The 18,631-nt window shown below is 35.5% G+C and overlaps 5 protein-coding genes across 7 annotated transcripts; 2 read left to right on the top strand and 3 right to left on the bottom strand.

Moving 5' to 3' along the window:
* On the top strand, window positions 1-4,915 carry LOC126660080 (probable receptor-like protein kinase At1g49730). 2 transcript variants are annotated; one of them, XM_050353415.2, is made up of 9 exons: window positions 1-437; window positions 1,364-1,915; window positions 2,037-2,330; window positions 2,431-2,692; window positions 3,106-3,158; window positions 3,438-3,505; window positions 3,615-3,704; window positions 3,851-3,935; window positions 4,020-4,915. In XM_050353415.2, the coding sequence occupies exons 1-9, from the start codon at window positions 362-364 to the stop codon at window positions 4,562-4,564; spliced, it is 2,025 nt and encodes a 674-aa protein (XP_050209372.1). In that variant the 5' UTR covers window positions 1-361; the 3' UTR covers window positions 4,565-4,915. The 2 variants fall into 2 exon arrangements, with proteins under 2 accessions (XP_050209372.1, XP_050209373.1); XM_050353416.2 differs by having other exon boundaries at window positions 2-437; window positions 2,037-2,324.
* A 646-nt stretch (window positions 4,916-5,561) lies between these two features.
* LOC126660079 (subtilisin-like protease SBT3) lies at window positions 5,562-8,434 on the top strand. Its single transcript, XM_050353414.1, has one exon. The coding sequence runs from the start codon at window positions 5,562-5,564 to the stop codon at window positions 7,890-7,892; it is 2,331 nt and encodes a 776-aa protein (XP_050209371.1). The 3' UTR covers window positions 7,893-8,434.
* Window positions 6,946-12,306, bottom strand: LOC126660081 (uncharacterized). Of its 2 annotated transcripts, XM_050353417.2 has the most exons (3): window positions 12,057-12,306; window positions 8,780-10,419; window positions 6,946-7,739 (listed from the first exon to the last, which is right to left on the bottom strand). In XM_050353417.2, exon 2 carries the CDS (start codon window positions 10,381-10,383, stop codon window positions 8,785-8,787), a length of 1,599 nt encoding a protein of 532 aa, XP_050209374.1. In that variant the 5' UTR covers window positions 10,384-10,419; window positions 12,057-12,306; the 3' UTR covers window positions 6,946-7,739; window positions 8,780-8,784. The 2 variants fall into 2 exon arrangements, with proteins under 2 accessions (XP_050209374.1, XP_055960049.1); XM_056104074.1 differs by lacking the exon at window positions 6,946-7,739 and having other exon boundaries at window positions 8,486-10,419; window positions 12,057-12,305.
* Window positions 12,307-13,693: 1,387 nt separating this feature from the next.
* LOC126659638 (defensin-like protein 81) lies at window positions 13,694-14,870 on the bottom strand. Its single transcript, XM_050352956.2, has 2 exons — window positions 14,672-14,870; window positions 13,694-13,904 (listed from the first exon to the last, which is right to left on the bottom strand). The coding sequence occupies exons 1-2, from the start codon at window positions 14,754-14,756 to the stop codon at window positions 13,744-13,746; spliced, it is 246 nt and encodes an 81-aa protein (XP_050208913.1). The 5' UTR covers window positions 14,757-14,870; the 3' UTR covers window positions 13,694-13,743.
* Window positions 14,871-16,337: 1,467 nt separating this feature from the next.
* On the bottom strand, window positions 16,338-18,231 carry LOC126662357 (thioredoxin M3, chloroplastic). The gene is made up of 2 exons (XM_050356318.2): window positions 17,942-18,231; window positions 16,338-16,954 (listed from the first exon to the last, which is right to left on the bottom strand). The coding sequence occupies exons 1-2, from the start codon at window positions 18,126-18,128 to the stop codon at window positions 16,635-16,637; spliced, it is 507 nt and encodes a 168-aa protein (XP_050212275.1). The 5' UTR covers window positions 18,129-18,231; the 3' UTR covers window positions 16,338-16,634.
* Between the last annotated feature and the right edge of the window lie 400 nt (window positions 18,232-18,631).

Below are 18,631 nucleotides of genomic sequence, written 5' to 3'. Positions count from 1 at the left end.
GCAAGTGAACTTGGTTCTGTAATAATTGTGATACTATAGTACTGCCTGAAATTGGACCCATATTTTCTGGCATCACCTTAACCATTAACTCTCTAACGAAGACCTTAAGTGTCATGAAATCTTGTGCAGATACTACTTATTTTGGACCCACTTCATTTTAATTATCACCTCAACAAGTTTAGAGAGAGGACCATCAAAGAGTTGGTCTTTCTCCATTTCCCATGTAGTCAACAAATAAAGTTTGTTGCAGTTTTCTTGTTTGGTCCTCAAATGTAAACATAAAAAAAAAAAAAACATTTACAAGTTTTCATCTTTTACCCTTTTCTTGGATTCAACCTAAAGTTCTTAACTTTATAGTTCTATGGAGGTTTATGGAGGGTTCTTGTTATTGGGTTTGCTTGTAATGCAGCTTCCTCTAGTAATAATGGCAGCAGCTGGTTAGTTAGTGTTGTTTTATTGCTTGTTTCTTTTTCTTGTTTGAGTATGTTTGGGGTTTACTTTTTGGGTCTTAAAAGAGTTAAGCTTTTGTATTACTTTCTTGGTGTTTCATTAAACTGGGAAAATTTGGGATCTTTGCTTTTAAGATTGTACTCTCTGCTAATCCAAGTGATGTTCTTTATATTATGTGCTTTAATTCTATGTGTAAGATAAGAAACTTTAATGGAAGTGTTGGTACTTAGGAGTTTCTACTGAATGAATATTCTGTTTAGCTCTTGAGAGAATGACATGGCAAGATTTGACCTTCATTTTTGGCATTAAATTGGTGTTCTTTGTTTGGTGATACTGCAAATAGTAGAATTCTTGCATGGTTTGTTGCTTAATTGGTGCATTTGCTGTATTGAAAGGGGAAAGATAAATTCAGTTAATAAGCATTCAATGGTACAAATGGAGATTGTGTCTAGAGAGTTTCAACTGAATATTTAGTTGGAATGTTGTCGAGTTGAGATTAATCTTTAGTTATGTAGTCCTTGCTTGCAATCCTTTAGTGTTGTCATGATTGAATGCATAAATATCTTTGATCTTTCAAGGTCGCGTATTTTGCCATTTCAAATAACAAGATGATGATACAAATAAGGAAAGAAATTGAGGGAATGTTTAGATTCTTGAAGTTGTTTTTTTTTTTTTGACAAGAATGATATTATCATTGATTGAAAAAACGACTTATACAAGTTTGTAGGAATTATATTGGTGCATTGCTCCGCTAATCTTTCTGAAAGGTTATTTGAGGAAACATGTGCATTTTTTTGTAGTCATCATGCCATTAAACTTTTTCCACTAGTAAAAGATGATGAAAATTTGAATTAGCAATGAAAAGTTTATGTCATCTGGGATGAATGATAATAACTTCTGCTATCTTTTGCAGACTGCCCTTTGGATTTGAGTGACTCAAACTTCACCCTAGCAGCTTCTTTATGCTCTAACAAGGAGGAGAGAGGAAAGTGTTGCCGCTATATAAATGCTTTTGTTGCAGTCTCAGTTGCTCGTTATGCTAATGGAACTAGCGACCTAGGAGTTACCTCCAATTTTTCTGATATCTGCCTCCATTCCATTTCACAAACAATGGAACTATATGGAGTTCCAAAAAATGCTACAGCTTTTTGCGGCTTTGGGACTAAAATCACAGTTAATTATGAGTGTAAGGGTCGAACAACTGTCGCACAGATGCTGCGGTCTCCAAAGTTTACAGATGTTATGCAAAATTGCAAAGTGCCATTTTCAGCGGAAAGCAGCTGCAAGAAGTGTTTAAATGCTGGAATTGTGTATCTTCACCATCTCGTGGGAACAGATAATAACTTAACATTGAGTACTTGCCGTGATGCAAGTTTTGCTGCTCTTGCAAGCCAAATTGACTATGCTTCAGCTGTTGATTTGGCAAGCTGTTTCTTTGGAGTTCAAGGGCTCAATATCCCTGCTGGTATGACTAGATTTTGCTTTCTTGCAGATGATCTGAAGTATGTTTCTTTTATCTTGTTTGTCATTAGTTATACGTTGCTCTTTGCAAAAATTGATAATTTGTTTTATGATGCTACTTTCAGAGGTATCCCCATCCACACTTAGTCCTGAGGCTCCACCAAGTTCATTGATTGCTGCAAGTCCAAGCCAACTTGTATTGGGAGTGAAAATAGACGATAACCAACATCGCTACCACCTGACACTAATTCCGGCTGTTGGCATTGCTGTTACAGTTATTTCTGTTACAATGCTGTTGGTCTTGATAATTCTTATTCATAAAAAACACAAAGAGCTAGAAGAATCAGAAAATATAGACAAGCCCTCTACAAAAACATTTCCCCCTCCTAGACCTATACGTAAATTACAAGAAGGTTTGGGTGGGTCCTTGAATTATAATTGCGGTCACACGCTTTCTTAGTCCTAGCACATATTAAGGTTTTGTTAATTAATTTTTTTATTACTTGTTGATTCGTGTAGGACCTACGTCAATGTTTCAAAAATTCAGCTACAAGGAAACTAAGAAGGCAACTAATAACTTCAACACAATCATCGGGCAAGGGGGATTCGGAACAGTCTATCACGCTCAATTTAGCGATGGCTTGGCGGTTGCAGTAAAGCAGATGAACAAAGTTTCAGAGCAGGGGGAAGACGATTTCTGCAGAGAGATAGAACTTCTTGCTCGTCTTCATCACCGTCACCTAGTATCTTTAAGAGGTTTTTGCATCAAAAAACAAGAGAGGTAGGCTATTTTTGCTTAATAGTGACTCGATTCTGGACCTATCATACCACATGAACGACAGTATACAGCTAAATGATTGAGCTTGTGATGGTTTCTCATGCAACACTGTTATCTGTCTAATATTCATTTACCTGGCTTAGTCAAATTATTTAGCTTCCTGCTTAGTGTTTCCCTATACTCTTCGTGTAATCGCTTTTCTATGCTATCATTAAGCTTCTTAGTTTCTTCGTAACTCACTCTCTGTTGAATGAATGTTTGCATGTGCATGACATTGTTCTTGTGCATGTTCAATGTAGCTGTGCAAAGAAACTTTTGAGGGTTGTTTTAGTCATATAAAGTGTTAACAATGTGCTTTTGGCTTGAGATTAAATGTACTGCATAAATTAAGTTACTTTGCTATTTCTGTGATGCAGGTTTCTGATGTACGAGTACATGGCAAATGGAAGCTTAACAGATCATCTTTACTGTATGTTTCTTCATTTTTTGTGTTCATCTATACTCGGAAATTCTACCAAAAGAAAAAAATACTTACTGTCCCACCATTCTTTATTTTCCATGCTTTCAATTCATAGTTTCATACAACAGTTTTGTCTAGATGATAGATCAATGCATGATTCAAATGCTATTGTTGTCTTTGAAAACATTCAATGTTCTTTTTTTAAGATGCAGAAATTGTCGTATATTTTGAGAGGCTCACGTGTATGATAACCTTCTATTCTAAATAAAATGTCTCTTGTTTGTGTAGCCCCGGGAAAGAATCCTCTGGCTTGGCACACTAGAATTCAGATTGCTATTGATGTCGCTAATGCTCTGGTAAATTAGTAAGATTATGCTCGTATTTGGGACTGATTAGTTTAGCTTCAGCTTTTTTGATTAATTGACTTTTTAATTTCCCCTCCTCATCCATTGCTCTTACTCGCAGGACTACCTCCATTTCTACTGTGATCCTCCTCTCTGCCACAGAGACATTAAGTCGAGCAACATTTTACTGGACGAAAACTTTGCTGCCAAGGTAACGCAGAATTGTGGGATACACATATAGCTTTATTACTTTTTCTGGGCATATGTTGAATTTGAAGAATTAGAATCGTGCAGTTATTTCTTAAACTTGTTTATCTTTCAGTTACAGTCTCATTCAGGCCATATTTTGTTTTCCAGCTTGCAGATTTTGGCCTTGCACATGCTTCGAAAGATGGCTCTATTTGCTTTGAACCCGTAAATACTGATATCCGAGGAACTCCAGGTCAGCGACAATAATACTTGCACACTACGGCATGAAATATCTTCATCATTAAGATAAAGCTTCTAACTATATTATGGCTCTCAGGTTATATGGATCCTGAGTATATGGTCACTCAAGAGCTCACTGAGAAAAGTGATGTGTATAGTTATGGCGTTGTGCTCTTGGAGATGGTAACTGCAAGGCGAGCAATTCAAGACAACAAGAATTTGGTGGAATGGTCTCAAACATTCATGGAATCAGAATCAAGGCTGCACGAATTGGTGGACCCTTGTATCCGCGACTCTTTTGATTACGACCAGCTTCAAACAGTATTAGCAATTGTGAAATGGTGCACGCAGAGGGAAGGAAGGGCCCGGCCTTCAATCAAGCAGGTTCTCAGGCTTTTGTACGAAAGCTCTGACCCAATGCAAAGTGGGTTCTTACAAGCTATAGAAGACGAAGAGTATGAGGGAAGTGAAGGAAGAGGAAGGAGAAGTAAAGGAAAAATGCACAGAAGTGATCCGGCTTTTCACAGCGGAGATGGAAGATGTCTTGCTTCTTCTTCGAGCACATCAAGGTCGTACTGTAGCAGAAGCTTTTTACTAGAAACTGGTTCTCCACAATCTCCCTCCAACATACTCTCTGTCTGAGGTGAGTCATTCTCCTGCTTCAAGCCCTTCAGTCACCAATCAAAATTTTCTAGTGCTTGATGGGAATCATCGTCGAGGCATATTGATTGCATGGAAACTGTCGAAATACGAGGTACACATAGTTTGTCGGCTTTGCTGTGTGGATTTTGCTTCATAGAGCATGTCAATGACTGCAAGATTGTATCACTAGTTAGATACCTTATTTTGTCTTATGTCTTGATATTTTTTTGGCTAGAATTAAGGCATAGATATAACAATTTTTGCTTGCATTAGCTGTAAAAATAGCTTGATGTAACATGAAAATTCTTGTATTTGTATTACTTAGAGGAAAAGCTCAATTGGATCTATTGATATTCCATCAAAGACCAAAATCTCTTATCATGTCAGCCAGGTATTAGCAAATACAAGTAGGCCAATTCAAATTGACAAGTTAAAATATGGTTAAAACCAACAAAAGTGTATTTCGACCATTCAACTTGAGACAAAAGATCAAAAGAGTTCAAGTTCATGGCTTTGGAAGAAAAAAGACCTTCAACTCGTCAATTAAAACCAACAAAAGTTTATTTTGACCATTCAACTTGAGACAAAAGATCAAAAGAGTTCAAGTTCATGGCTTTGGAAGAAAAAAGACCTTCAACTCGTCAATTTGTGGTTATTTACACGCTAATCCGACATCAGTTTTGATGGTAAGAGGTGGTAACTCGTAACTGGCCCAAAATTGACAAATAGATAAAAAAATTTCCAAGCCACAAACTTATATTTTTTGATCTTTTGTCCCAAACTGGACGGTCGAAATTAACTTCGTTGGGTTAAAAACTATGCTAATGTGGTAGATGTCGGCTCAGTAATCCAATTGATCATTGTTACCTTTTAACTGTTCTGTCACTTGATTTCATCGAAACAAAGTTAGACATTTTGGCTTCACCTAGCCTGAATTTGTATATATATATGTATAATATATATTATCCTATATCTAAAAATTCACTGACCTGTAAAAATGGGCCACTCTACTCCTAAATTTCTACTTACTATCTTCCTGCTGTTCGCAATTGCCCAATCATTGCCTGCAAATGATCGTAGGGCCTACATAATCCACATGGACAAATCAGCAAAGCCAGCAACTTTCTCTACTCACCATGATTGGTACATGTCAACATTATTATCCATGTCATCGCCAGATGGCGACTCTCCAGTCCATCTCTACTCGTACGAGCATGTTATGGATGGCTTCAGTGCTGTATTATCCCAAGAACACCTTGATGAACTCGAGAATTTGCCTGGTCATGTTGCTACTTTTCCGGAATCATTTGGTCACCTTCATACTACGCATACTCCGAAATTTCTTGGATTGAACAGATACACTGGACTATGGCCAGCAAGCAAGTTCGGTGACGATGTTATCATTGGGGTTCTTGACACTGGGATTTGGCCAGAAAGTGAGAGCTTTAAAGATAAAGGCATGCCTTCCGTACCAGAGCGCTGGCGGGGCGTATGCGAAACGGGAACAGAATTTAATACTTCCAATTGCAACAAAAAACTGATCGGGGCTCGGAAGTTTAGCCAAGGGATGAAGCAGTACAAGCTAAATATATCAAACACAGATGACTATGATTCACCAAGGGATTTTATGGGTCATGGAACCCATACATCATCAACTGCGGCTGGAAGCCGGGTGCGACGAGCTGATTATTTCGGTTATGCTCAAGGCAGTGCAACAGGAATTGCACCATCAGCCAGGATAGCTATGTACAAAGTGTTGTTCTATAGTGAGGATGTCGATGCCTATGATGCTGCAGCAACTGATGTCCTTGCTGGAATGGATCAAGCCATTGAAGATGGCGTGGACATCATGTCGTTGTCATTGGGTTTCTTCGAGACTCCATTTTTCGATAACCCAATAGCCATCGGAGCATTTGCAGCCATGAAGAGAGGGATTTTTGTTGCCTGTTCAGCAGGAAATGGAGGTCCACATGGATACACCATGCTCAATGGAGCACCCTGGATCACAACAGTTGGCGCCGGAACAGTTGACCGTCAGTTTGCAGCGCATGTCACCCTTGGAGACGGAGTCGTGACAGTCACCGGACAGTCATTTTATCCGGAGAATTTGTTTGTGTCAAGAGTTCCAGTATATTTCGGACATGGAAACCGTAGCAAGGAACTCTGTGACTTGAATTCCTTAGATCATAAAGATGTTAAAGACAAGTTTATCTTCTGCGACCATGACAACGAACCGTCAGCATTTCGAAAGGAAACGGATAGATACGGTCCCGATATTGCTGGAGCTGTTGGAGCTATCTTCAGCGAGGATGACGGAGAGTTTGAACATCCTGACTATTTTTACCAGCCAATTGTGATAGTGAGCACAAAAGATGGAGACATGATCAAGCAATATATACTGAACACAACAAATGCAACAGTTAGTATTGAGTTTGGTAAAACTATACTAGGCACCAAACCAGCTCCAAAAGTTGCCTACTTTTCGTCTAGAGGACCTGACCGGAGATCCCCATGGATTCTTAAGCCGGATATATTGGCTCCCGGTTATCATATTTTAGCAGCATGGGTTCCGAACAGAGGATTTGCTCCCATTCGCGAGGATGATTACCTGCAGACTGATTATGCTATTGTCTCCGGCACATCCATGTCATGCCCCCATACGGCAGGCATAGCTGCATTGCTCAAAGCCACCCACCGTGACTGGAGCCCGGCAGCAATTCGATCTGCAATGATGACTACCGCTTACATCAAGGACAATACAAACGGTGTTATCATTGATATGACTACAGGAGTTGCTGGCACACCACTTGATTTCGGAGCAGGACATGTGGATCCTAACAAAGCCATGGATCCTGGTCTAGTGTATGACATTCAAGTGGAAGATTACATCAATTACTTGTGTGCAGTGAACTACACAAGTCAGCAGATTCAAATCATAGTAGGAACATCAAATTTTACTTGTGGATATGCAAGTTTCGATCTCAACTATCCGTCTTTCATGCTTATCTTGAACAACACGAATACAACTGCCTCCACATTCAAGAGGGTGCTGACGAATGTAGCAGATACTGCCTCCGTTTATAATGCGGTGGTGGAAACTCCTTCAGGCATGAAAGCCGTTGTACAACCATCGACCATCTCCTTTTCCGGAAAATATAGCACTGCGGAATTTGACCTGACAGTAGAAGTCAGTTTACAAGGTGATAGTGTGGCTCCAGAGAGTGATTATTTTGGGAATTATGGATTCTTGTGGTGGTATGAAGTTAATGGGACGCATGTGGTTAGAAGTCCCATTGTCTCTGCAATTGCATCTGCCAAAGGACCCTAAAGAATCTTTTGGGTCAGTTTTATGCAGTTAGTGAACTATATGCTTTTTACAGAATGGTTATAATCATTTTATTTGTACGTTTTGATAAATGAACATTCATTTTTACATCAACGGGTGACTAGCAATTCAGGCCAAAAATTGCTTATGTGGTAACGAACACGTTGGATAACAACATAAACTTCCGTTGCCACAAGCAATTTTTGACCTAAATTGCTTTAGTAATTGGCGTTGGTGTAAAATGTTAGTTCGATTACCAAAATATAACAAACGAAATGATGGTAACCGTGTTGTAAAAGGCCTATAGTTCATTAACTGCAAAAAGAATTAACCCGAATCCTTTCATAGCTTGCGAATTAACTACCTTTAATTTCAGATAAATAAAATGGATGAAATGATGACTGTATATCAACATTGCTGTTGGCACTAAAGAGATTCAACACCCCAAGGGAACTGTTGAATTTCTTCCGCTCACTTCAAATAAAGAAAAACTCAGTTTATAAGAGTTCAATTCTTCTGGCAATAAGAAATTCCAACTTCTCGAATTCTAATGATCGAAAAAAAATTTATTTATGTCAAAATTTCAAGATCAGTAATTAAAACAAAATTACTCAGTGCACCGTATTGAGTCAATGTAATTATACACAAACTACAAAATTAAACAGTAGAGCTAGATGCTAAGCATTAGTAAGGATCAGTCTGAGTGACAAAGGCATACATGGGAATTTCAAAAACAACATTCATATCCATGCAGGACACATATTTTATAAAAAAAACAACAGATGTGATCCAGCCTTTTCCACCATTTATGAACCAAGGTGGAAAAATTTGTTATAAGACATGAGAAAGTGTGCAGTATGCGAAAGATTTCAAGATAGGTGGCTCCTTACTCGTATTAGCCGCTAACTGCAGCCAGGAATTTCCTCTTGGTTACTGGTTCTTCATTTAAAACAACAACATCAGTCACCTTATTAAAAAGCTCTTCCAGCTGGTTAACACCAAATCGTTGATAGTCTAGTGGTTTCTTGTAACGTTGCTGATATATTGCCTCAAAACAGCCAACGAAAATTCGACAAGAATAGCTCACTAAAATATCTTGCAACTCATACTTAAATTGCTCAAGATTTTGTGTAACTTCATAACAGGCTATTGTCCCAGTACTACTCTTACTTTGGTGCCTCCTATCTTCTTGTTCCTCAACTACTACCCTTTCCTCGTCTGAGAACTCGTCTGAGGAGCCAGCCCCAGTTGTAACATCTAAGCTTTCCTCCTGAGAACCCTTTCCTTTCTTATCTTTTCTTGATAAAACAAAAGGAGGTGCGCTCGGGCTTACTTTCCAGCTTCGAAGGTAAACAAACTTCTTTTGGCCCTTTCCATCTACGGCCAACGCATCACTCATTTTCTTGAAAAGATTCACCAGCTTGATTGCCCCATACTCCGATACATAGAGAGGCCGTCCATAAAGCTTCTGGTAGTCGGCAGGAACACGAGTAAGAGGCAAACATCCTCCTGAAAGTTCAAGTAACTTCACCAATTGTACCTTCAGACCATTTATGTCCCCAGGTTGTACCCACATAGGAGAGTTATATTGGTCGTCGTAGAATACAGGGCCTGCTAAAGTTTCATTTAGAGAAGATGGAAGACTCTGTGATCTTATACTAGTGGGGAAATAAGGCATATTTATTGAAGAACTATTGTGTTCAGACAAGGACTGAGATACTAAAGAGAAATCTCTCGAGTTATAATAGCTTTGCGAGTATCCTCTGTATACTATTGCCTCTTCTTCGTTCTGGCCATCACCGTTTTCATTTACATGGCACCCCATGAGATAAGCAGAAATATCAGCTGCTCCTGTATAAGGAGGCATTAAAGCTTTTGAGGGGGGTAAATAGCCTTCTCCCCGAGCTACACTAGGCCAGTCCCAAATGAATTTTCCAGCATTGCTCAAAGCAGATGAAACACCTACCCCAGAAGGGATAACAAGGACCACTGTATATCCACGTTGACCAAGTATGTGGAGAGCTGGAGCGAAATCAACATCCCCGGATATAAGCACAATGGAAGAAGGCGGCGGGTTGTCAAGGGCAAAAAGAAACATGTCCACCAAAATGGCTTTATCGGCAGCATCCTTTCTACCATTCGGAACATCAATGAGTTTAACACCAGTTCTCTGGCAGCCCTCTCTGAGTCTCCTAGGGAAGGAATTAAAATCCCCATATGCAGAAAACATCATAACAGCGCCTTTAATTACATTATGTACCCGTAAAGCCATTCTGATATTACCAGCTACATCTTCAGAGCGAACATCACTTGGAACAGGGCAGTTCTCAATGTCCCAAAGGATAGCTACAGGACCATCCAAAGAGCTTCTGTTTTGCTGGATTGGCAGAGGTTGAACTCTGTGCATGCCAAAATCTGCCGAACTTGTCATTCTTCTCAGTTCAGATGAATCAGTGGGTACCACCATATGTGCTGATACATTTTGATTAGCCATCACTTCTTTATTATATGCTTAACAAGTTAAAGATTCCTGTAAGTCGGAAAAACAAGAAACAATATTTAAGAACTTTTACAAGGGTGCTCCTCATAAAACTTAGGGAAAAGGGGCAAAAATGACCCTAATGTATAGCCCGCGTCTCATGTTGGCACCTCATGTATTTTGGATCTCAAAAATGACCCCAACGTCTTGAAAAATTATAAAAAATGACCCTTCCGTTAATATTTTTGTTTAACGCCGTACTCATTCTGTTTAACGTCGTCTATTTGTGTTTTTTTGATACTTTTTCTCAACGTTAGGGTCATATTTGAGATCCGAAATACATAAAGTGCCAAGAAGAGATACAGGATATACATGAGAGTCATTTTTGCACCTTCTCCCTAAAACTTAAGACAAAATTGATGCAAAGTAAATAAATCTGAAGCTATGGATGACTCTCCTTATGTTCTAAGATGCGTTGTTCAAATTCAATTTATTAAAACAACCATCACCAGGCAAATTTAAATTTTCAAGTTAATACAGGAAAAGTTGGACAAAAAAGGATCGACCACCTTTATGATAAAGCTGGTAAGGATATGGTGATGGTGAATAAGTTTCAGCAAATAAATATTTAAACTGCATATAAGCCCCCTACTCTAACTGCCATGTAACATATCAAATCCAGATAGATTCCATAGTCAGATGGTTAGATTGGTTTTACGAATAATAAAGAAAATAACAACTCATTAAAGTGCAGTCAAAATAAGATCCAGCGTGATTACGCCATGGAAACCTGCTAACATCACATTTCCACTCATTCATCAAGTCAATTGTTGACTACTACACTGAGGAGCTTTCAAAAAAATCAAGAAAGCAAAGCTATATAATTTTTTATGAACATCCTGTTCTGACACTTTCAATTAGTGTAGCTATCAGCTGGTACTTATGGAAGTTAAGTGAAGAAATATCTCAGACTATTTCGACTTGCTATTCGGTATTCTCTCCAATTCTTTATATAATCCTTCAGAATATGAAATTTTACCAGGAAGCACAGTAAAAACAAAGAATCAGTGGAAAAGGGAACTCTAACGTCTATTTACGAACTTCAAAATCTTGCATAAGCAGACACACTTGCAGACGCCTTTTTTCCTGCATTCAGACATCTACTCATTCCGTGTATAATACATATACGTACTAAGTAACTTGCTCCCAAGACCACCGCATAACATGAGACGCACACATCGACAGACTTACAACTAGCTAAGCTAAGGCAAGAACTACAGCAGACAGCTGATAATTTTCACAGCGTAAATCGGATTTTACATTCCACAGAACCATTATTTGACAATTGACATTAACATAGCTAGTTTAAGGGATTGATCTCAACATGATAATATCTAAAATGAAACAACCGCAACCAGAGGTGAAAACTGAAAGTGAATTGAATTCTTGAATTTCAATCAAGGCCCACGTATTACAATTTCATATCCTACACCAAGAATTGAAAATACGAAGATAATACCTTAAAAAATTCAATCTTTTTCAAGCTGAGCTCAATAGAAGACAATGATCGAGCAATAAAAATCCAATCTTTTTTACTTGTAAAGTGTTCTCACAGATAAATTTTGCATTAGATTAACACAATTGAACATGAAACAAGCATTAGAATCACAAAAATCAGAAAACGGTACCTTATACAAATTCAGAGCGGAATTGCCAATTAGATCCTGATGAACAGAGCAGAATTTTGATGATAGACGAAGCAATTCAATTCAATCCCGATTAAAGTTAATTAAAGATGAATATGCAAAACCCAGGATTTTAACTAAGCGTGATGAAAGGGAGAAAGAACAAGGAAATTTGAGAGAAATTCTGAGGGAATTCTGATTTATTTGGTTTTGGAAATTATAAGTATACAAAAGATTGGAAAATAAAATAAAATTATTGGTCGGTTACGTATTTTGGTGTTTTATCTTATTTTATGGCAAAAATTCCATAATTCGTACTTGTAAGTTGTAATATACGGTTAAAGACAACGATCCTCTCGTAATTACTAGTTATTTTAATTTTAAAACAATAAATATTTTTAATTAAAGCTTAAACAATAAAGTTTTTTTTGAAAAAAAATAATTTTAATTTAAAATGTTTTAATTTCATTTTTAAATGTAATTTGGTTGCTTTGAAATCCAACCAAATTTGATAAAAAAGATCCAACCAAATAAAAAATGAACTAAAATTTAAAATTAATATCAAACTGATAAATTGGTTTAGATATTTTAAAATTTATAAAATTTTCATCGAAATAGTTTGATTTTTACAATTAGAATATTTATTTTAAAAATTGAGTTAAGTTAAATTTTTTATAAATTCAGACGCTCCGTTCAATTGGTATTTTAATATAACTTTGTGATCTAATTAAATTTGAAAAAAATCAAATTGAAACATACTAATTTTCAAATCGAATAAAATTATATTAAATTTATTTTTATTTTTATTTTTAAAACCTTACTATAAAAATTATTTTTGAACTTTTTTTAAAAGTATAAATATTATGGTTTAATAGATAATTTTTTTCTATATCTTTACAAATTTTTATAATATGAAGATAATTTTATGATTTCATTAGATTTTCAAAAAGTCAGAAAAAAATATCATTAAACATTGATAAAGATATACTATTTAAGCTTAGTCGGAGAAATTCATATTCCAACATTCATTTTCTGATAATGAACATTAGAAATGGTGAGTTTATTAGGATTTATAGGTTAAGTGATTATCTAAAGAAATAATTAACTTCTAAAATTATCAATAAACCATTCAGGAGCTGAAAGTTCTTGAGTGAGTATTTTAATACAAGGTGATGGTAGCTGGAATATGAAGCTCATTGAAATTTCATTCTCCTTTCAGAACATGGCTAACATTGTAAGTGTTCCTCTAGTAAGGTTTAATCAGCCTGACAGAACGAGATGACATTACGATCATAAAAAGACTTCCAGTGAGAAGTGTTTACATATATAATGCTATGGATTCGAGGAGCTCGTCTTCTCGGTTTGATTCTATAAAGTTTAAACATTATGAAATGGTAGAAGTTCCTTAGAGTCTTGCAATGAAGGTTCATGTAAGAAGCAATGGAGGGATTATATCACTTCAGATATCAATCTTTATATAATAGTTGATCAATTGGTGCCAGTTTAGTGAAACATTTTCTTAATAATTACTAACAATTATTGAATTGTCATATTAGGTTAGAGTCTTGCTTATAATGTAAAAAATGTTTAATTATAAAAAATTAATTCTTACATAACATAATTTATGTAAGAAATTTTGTTTTATTAAGATGAGTAACGATACATTATTTTAGGGAAGGTGAGGTAAAGTTCACTTGAAACAACAACAAGATAATGGTGAACCACCGAAACCCATACAATTTCCTCCCTTCCCAAATCCTTTGGAAAGGCAACTTTCGTTGCAATTTGGGACAGCTGAACAAGCTCCTATGCATGACGGATTTGGACCTAATGCAGCTGCTGGTCCTGCCTCTGCATCATGCATATTTATTAGTTTACATTATAAAAAAAATTCAATAAATAAATTTGCTAATTCTATGAGTAGTTCTCTATATGATTAGAAAAAAAAAACTTTTAAATGGTGTGGGCATATTAACTTTAGAATAAGAATATTGTTTTCAAAAATGGCATTGATGATTTTATGAGTAATTTCTATATATGAATGGAAAAATAAAACTTATAATAGGGCGGGGATGACAATCAAATTATAAAGGGCATTTTATAATCAAATTTTTGCATTTCGGTATCAGTAGTGATCATTTTATTTTTAATTTTATTTCAGTTTGAAAGGTTTATTGTAATTATATTCAAATATTTATGTCCCATTTTTCAAATTTAAATTTTTGAGTTCTTTATCAATTGTGATAACACTGTGAAAATACAACCCATCTTCGAGAAAAGACGACTATAACAAAAATCTGACTATTTCTATAATTTGATCACAATTGATAAAAGACGAATATATTTAGGTTTAAAAAATGACAGATAAAAATTTGGATACAATTGCAGTAAATCTTTCAAATTGATATATTATTGTAAAAATTTAAAAATTTGATCAATAGACATAAAGAATTAGATTGAAGAAATGATTTGAACAATTATGAGTTAAGTTAAAATAAGAATTGTTTTTTTCAGAAATGGCATTGATATCATAGGTTCGTCAATAATATTCTAAGAAAAACATTACTTATAATTCAAACTAAAAACATATTATTTGAGTAGAAGAAAATAAAAGTTACCTGAAATTAACAACAAAACAAAGCATAAAAGAACAAAAGCCATGTAGGGGCGTTGGATGAAGGATAGAACTTGGCGAATTGTCATTTGTCTAAATAATTTTCTTCTTTGTTGATGAACAATGAAACAAAATATTTTCTCAATATAAACTTTGAGCAGATAATTGTCTGTTTAAATAGGATTTAACTTTTTACAAATTTGTAATGTTTTTCTAGTTTACAGAAAGGGATTTCAATTTGATACACATTTGTTATGTTTTTGTTAGTTTACATAAAAGGATCATATAAGGATTTAGTAGATTTTATTGCTAAATTAGGCATATCACATTCATATGAACGCATATCTCTTCGGATTAAGATTATTGTTCAACGAATCTATACCATTTTTTTATTAAATGAACGGTGTAAAAAAATTTAATTTTAATTAAATTTATTTATACCGTCTATCTTATACAAATGGTATAAATTCGTGAAATTAACCCCTCAAATTGAAGTGAGTTAATTTTTTTATCCTATATAGCTTCTCGCAGGTCTTTAGTAATTTTTTGAAAGATTTTTATTAGATTTTCCGTATGTTTTTTAAAGGCTAAAGGTATAAAGAAAACTATTTAGTTCTTTAAAAAGAGCATATAAATTTTTGAACAAATTACTATGGGCCCTCCATATTTATCATAATTCACAATTTAATCACTCCTGTTTGCAAATCAAACAATATAATTCCTCATTTTTTTCGCTCAACAGTTTAGTCCCTCCGACAATTTTTGGTGTTAGTCGACAGAATTAAAAGACTTAGGGATAAATTAATTTTCAAATATGAGAAACGAAATCGTTGACAGAAATTAAAGTGAAGGACGAAATTGTTGAGAGAAACAAAAGTGGGGAACCATATAGTTTCACTGAGTCGGTTGACTAACACCAAAAATTGGATGAAAGGACTAAATCGTTGAATGAATTAAAAGTGAAGGACCATATCGTTTGATTTTCAAACGGGAGGGACTAAAATATGAATTATGACAAATATTGGGGCCTCATAGTAGTTTTCTTTGAAAATTTTTATCACTTAAACTCTCAATGTTTTTAAATGTTGCAAAAGAACCCTTCAAATTTTTAAAAGGAGCACTTAAGCCCTATTAGTCCATTTTTAGGACATTTAGCCCCTCATACTTTTGGTTATTTTTGTAGCTTTTTTCAAGCGTGGAGGTTATCTATACCGTTTAAAACCATTGAAGGCTTAAGTGGAAAAAAAAAAAGCTTAAAATGACTTATTTGTTCTTTTCTAATAACTTGAAGGGTTTTTTTGTTTTTCTGGATATTCTACCTTTTAGGAAAAAGTAGATTTTACATGATGTAATTTCTTCTTTAACTTCACCTTAAACCCGATCCTCCCAAAGGGGATTGGGATTTTAGATCCTTGAAAAATCTACTTTCTTAATACATAAGCCGACTTTTTGTAAATATTACATTTAAATCGAGTCTGGATCAGAATTGAACTACTGTTTGAAAGAGTTAAGCCAGTTGGCTCCGGTCAGACCAGGCCAACCAGTATCAAAATCTAAAAAATGAAAATCTAAAATCAGATAAAACCGATTTAAACCGGAAAAATACGATAAAACCAGACAAACATTGATCAAAAGAAATGCAAAAGTTTAGAAGCATTCCAGATTTCCACTAAACTAAAGACTAAGATGTTTCCACTGAAATAATATTGTCACTTGCACAACAGCAACAATGAACCTCATGCTCATATACAGAATTTAAGTTTTGCAGGAGTTTCTCAACAAAATACAATAGAGATCACCACATGATGGTGATCACCCGTAAGCATCCATTCGTTTAAAACTGTACAAGCAATGTACTCGATCCAATTGAAATTCAAGCAGTGAAAAGAACAAAATCTTATGATACCTGACCTAATTGAAAAAACCAATCAACTCTACTAGATGTTAATTCAGGCATTGAAGTATGATCACGGTTGCAGGACCCTCTCGATTGCAGCAACGTAGAATTCCTTTGGCATGGTACCGACCACTGTCTCTCGCTTCTCTCCATTTTTGAATAGTAAAACCACTGGTACAGCCTTGATGTCGCAGAAGTCGGCAATTTCGGAGTCACTGTCGGTGTTGAGTACAAAGAACTTGAGTTTACCGCCGTACTCTGCTGCAATTTCGTCAATCACTCGGTGTACCATCGTGCAAGGCCCACACCAACTTGCGTAGAATTCAACCAAGACTGGAATATCACTCTTCACAATCAAGTCATCCCATGAGTCCTTAGTGACAACAGCATCTGTAACAAACATATCCCAAAAATGTTGTTAAGCGCGAAATCCTAGATTATACTCTCAGATTAGACATCTCAGCAATACCAACAAAACATCAAATAACCTATAATTATGAAGATGTAATAATTTCTCTTAGTTACTTCAATTTGAGTAAACAATAGTACCATACGGAAACAGAAAAAGAAAAAGAAATTTTCGCAGCTGCAAAGATTTGCATTCGTATATTCCTTTAGCACGATTGAAGGTTTTATGGAAGACACATCGCTTACACGCACACAGCTAACGAAATGTATTAAGCACAAGTTAATTCAATTGGAGTACTTGGCGAAAATAAGTACATAATAACATAACAAGCAACGAGACACAAAATCCTGCTAGTTCGTATTATAGAACAAGGCATCACATACTATATGAAACCGACAACAAAATCTCAACATAGGAAACAAACTCAAAATCTCTACCCTAAACAAACCAAAGCTAAAAGAACAAATACAACCAACCAAGATTCTAAGTGTCTCCAAAATCACGGGATTAACAAATATGGTCAAACTCGACTAGCCTCATCCATATTATGAATCATTTCTTTTTTGCTCACAGCATTGCCATTCACTTTATCAGCATCCATCAATTCACAATTTAACTTAAAACCCAAATAATTTCTTGAACTGGATCCAACATTAATTTCTTGAATCCTTTTCAAAGCCTTATACAAAATAACAAAGCTAAAGATTTCTAGCCACTTTTTAAGATGCTAAGTTAACTAATCGATTATGATAAATTGGATCAGATTCTTTTTTGTGATTATCCTATTGAAAGATCAAGAAATGAAATGGGTGTGCATATAAATAAGTAAACAAATCAAGAAACGAGCGCACAATACATAAATCAAAGAAGCACCCAGTAAAGAAAATAAACAAAGAATCAAAGGGTTTCTTCTTAAAGGACACATTTAAATCAAGAAATAATAAATTAAAGAGAAGAAGTTCAATTACCTCGAGAACCGCGAGAGCAGAGAATCTTGAGAGGGGAAAAAGGAGGCGGGGATTTCAAAGTGAGGGATTTGGAGGGAAAGGCGGAGGAGGAGGAGGGGAATGGGAGGCGAATAGGGTTCAGGAGAGAGCGTGCGGCGGCGCGTGGAGAGGAGAGGAAGAGTGAAGTTGTTGTAGTAGAAGCAGCCATTTTTGGGTGGTTTGTTAGAGTTGTGAGTTGAGAGAGAATTTAAGAAGAAAGAAAATGAGGAGAAAATGTAGATAGAGAGATGATTCACGTTTTCATTGGATTGCTCATAAAAATCGTTTTTATTTTAGGTATGTGATTGGAAATGAAAAATTTACAAATAAGTCCCTAATATTTATCTTAGAGACCGAAAAGGCGAGAAGCTTCAAATACACCTTTAATATTTTAAAAACGGCTCAATTATACCATCTTCTGTATGGTGTTAAGGCATTGCCGACAAATTATAACTCAAACAATATGTGCTGTCAGCAAATTTCTATCTAAATTCGGAAAATCCAGCGTTAAAAATTCCTTTTTCTAATAATAAAAAAAAGACAGTATTAAGGGTACAAAAATTATTTAGCGGTTTTAAAATATTAAGGAGACGAAGACCCACCACTAGAGATGAGCAAACAATTGGTTTAACCAAAACTAAATTAATCAATTTGTTTTCAACCAAGCCAACC

This window comes from Mercurialis annua, linkage group LG8 (genome assembly GCF_937616625.2).
Source record: "Mercurialis annua linkage group LG8, ddMerAnnu1.2, whole genome shotgun sequence".
NCBI classification, from domain to species: Eukaryota; Viridiplantae; Streptophyta; class Magnoliopsida; order Malpighiales; family Euphorbiaceae; genus Mercurialis; species Mercurialis annua.
Note: the sequence above shows the minus strand (reverse complement) of the source record. Positions and strands in the feature narration are given on the sequence as shown.

Bases quoted from the DNA above. Each gene is read 5' to 3' on its own strand.
- LOC126660080 (XM_050353415.2), top strand. From the start codon at position 362: ATGGAGGTTTATGGAGGGTTCTTGTTATTGGGTTTGCTTGTAATGCAG. The intron at 2,331-2,430 runs GTGGGTCCTTGA...TGATTCGTGTAG, and splicing joins TAAATTACAAGAAGGTTTGG to GACCTACGTCAATGTTTCAA. The intron at 3,159-3,437 runs GTATGTTTCTTC...TTGTTTGTGTAG, and splicing joins CTTAACAGATCATCTTTACT to CCCCGGGAAAGAATCCTCTG.
- LOC126660079 (XM_050353414.1), top strand. From the start codon at position 5,562: ATGGGCCACTCTACTCCTAAATTTCTACTTACTATCTTCCTGCTGTTC.
- LOC126660081 (XM_050353417.2), bottom strand. From the start codon at position 10,383: ATGGCTAATCAAAATGTATCAGCACATATGGTGGTACCCACTGATTCA.
- LOC126659638 (XM_050352956.2), bottom strand. From the start codon at position 14,756: ATGACAATTCGCCAAGTTCTATCCTTCATCCAACGCCCCTACATGGCT. The intron at 13,905-14,671 runs GTAACTTTTATT...TGCATGATGCAG, and splicing joins TGTTTTGTTGTTAATTTCAG to AGGCAGGACCAGCAGCTGCA.
- LOC126662357 (XM_050356318.2), bottom strand. From the start codon at position 18,128: ATGGCTGCTTCTACTACAACAACTTCACTCTTCCTCTCCTCTCCACGC. The intron at 16,955-17,941 runs GTAATTGAACTT...TGTTTGTTACAG, and splicing joins CTGCTCTCGCGGTTCTCGAG to ATGCTGTTGTCACTAAGGAC.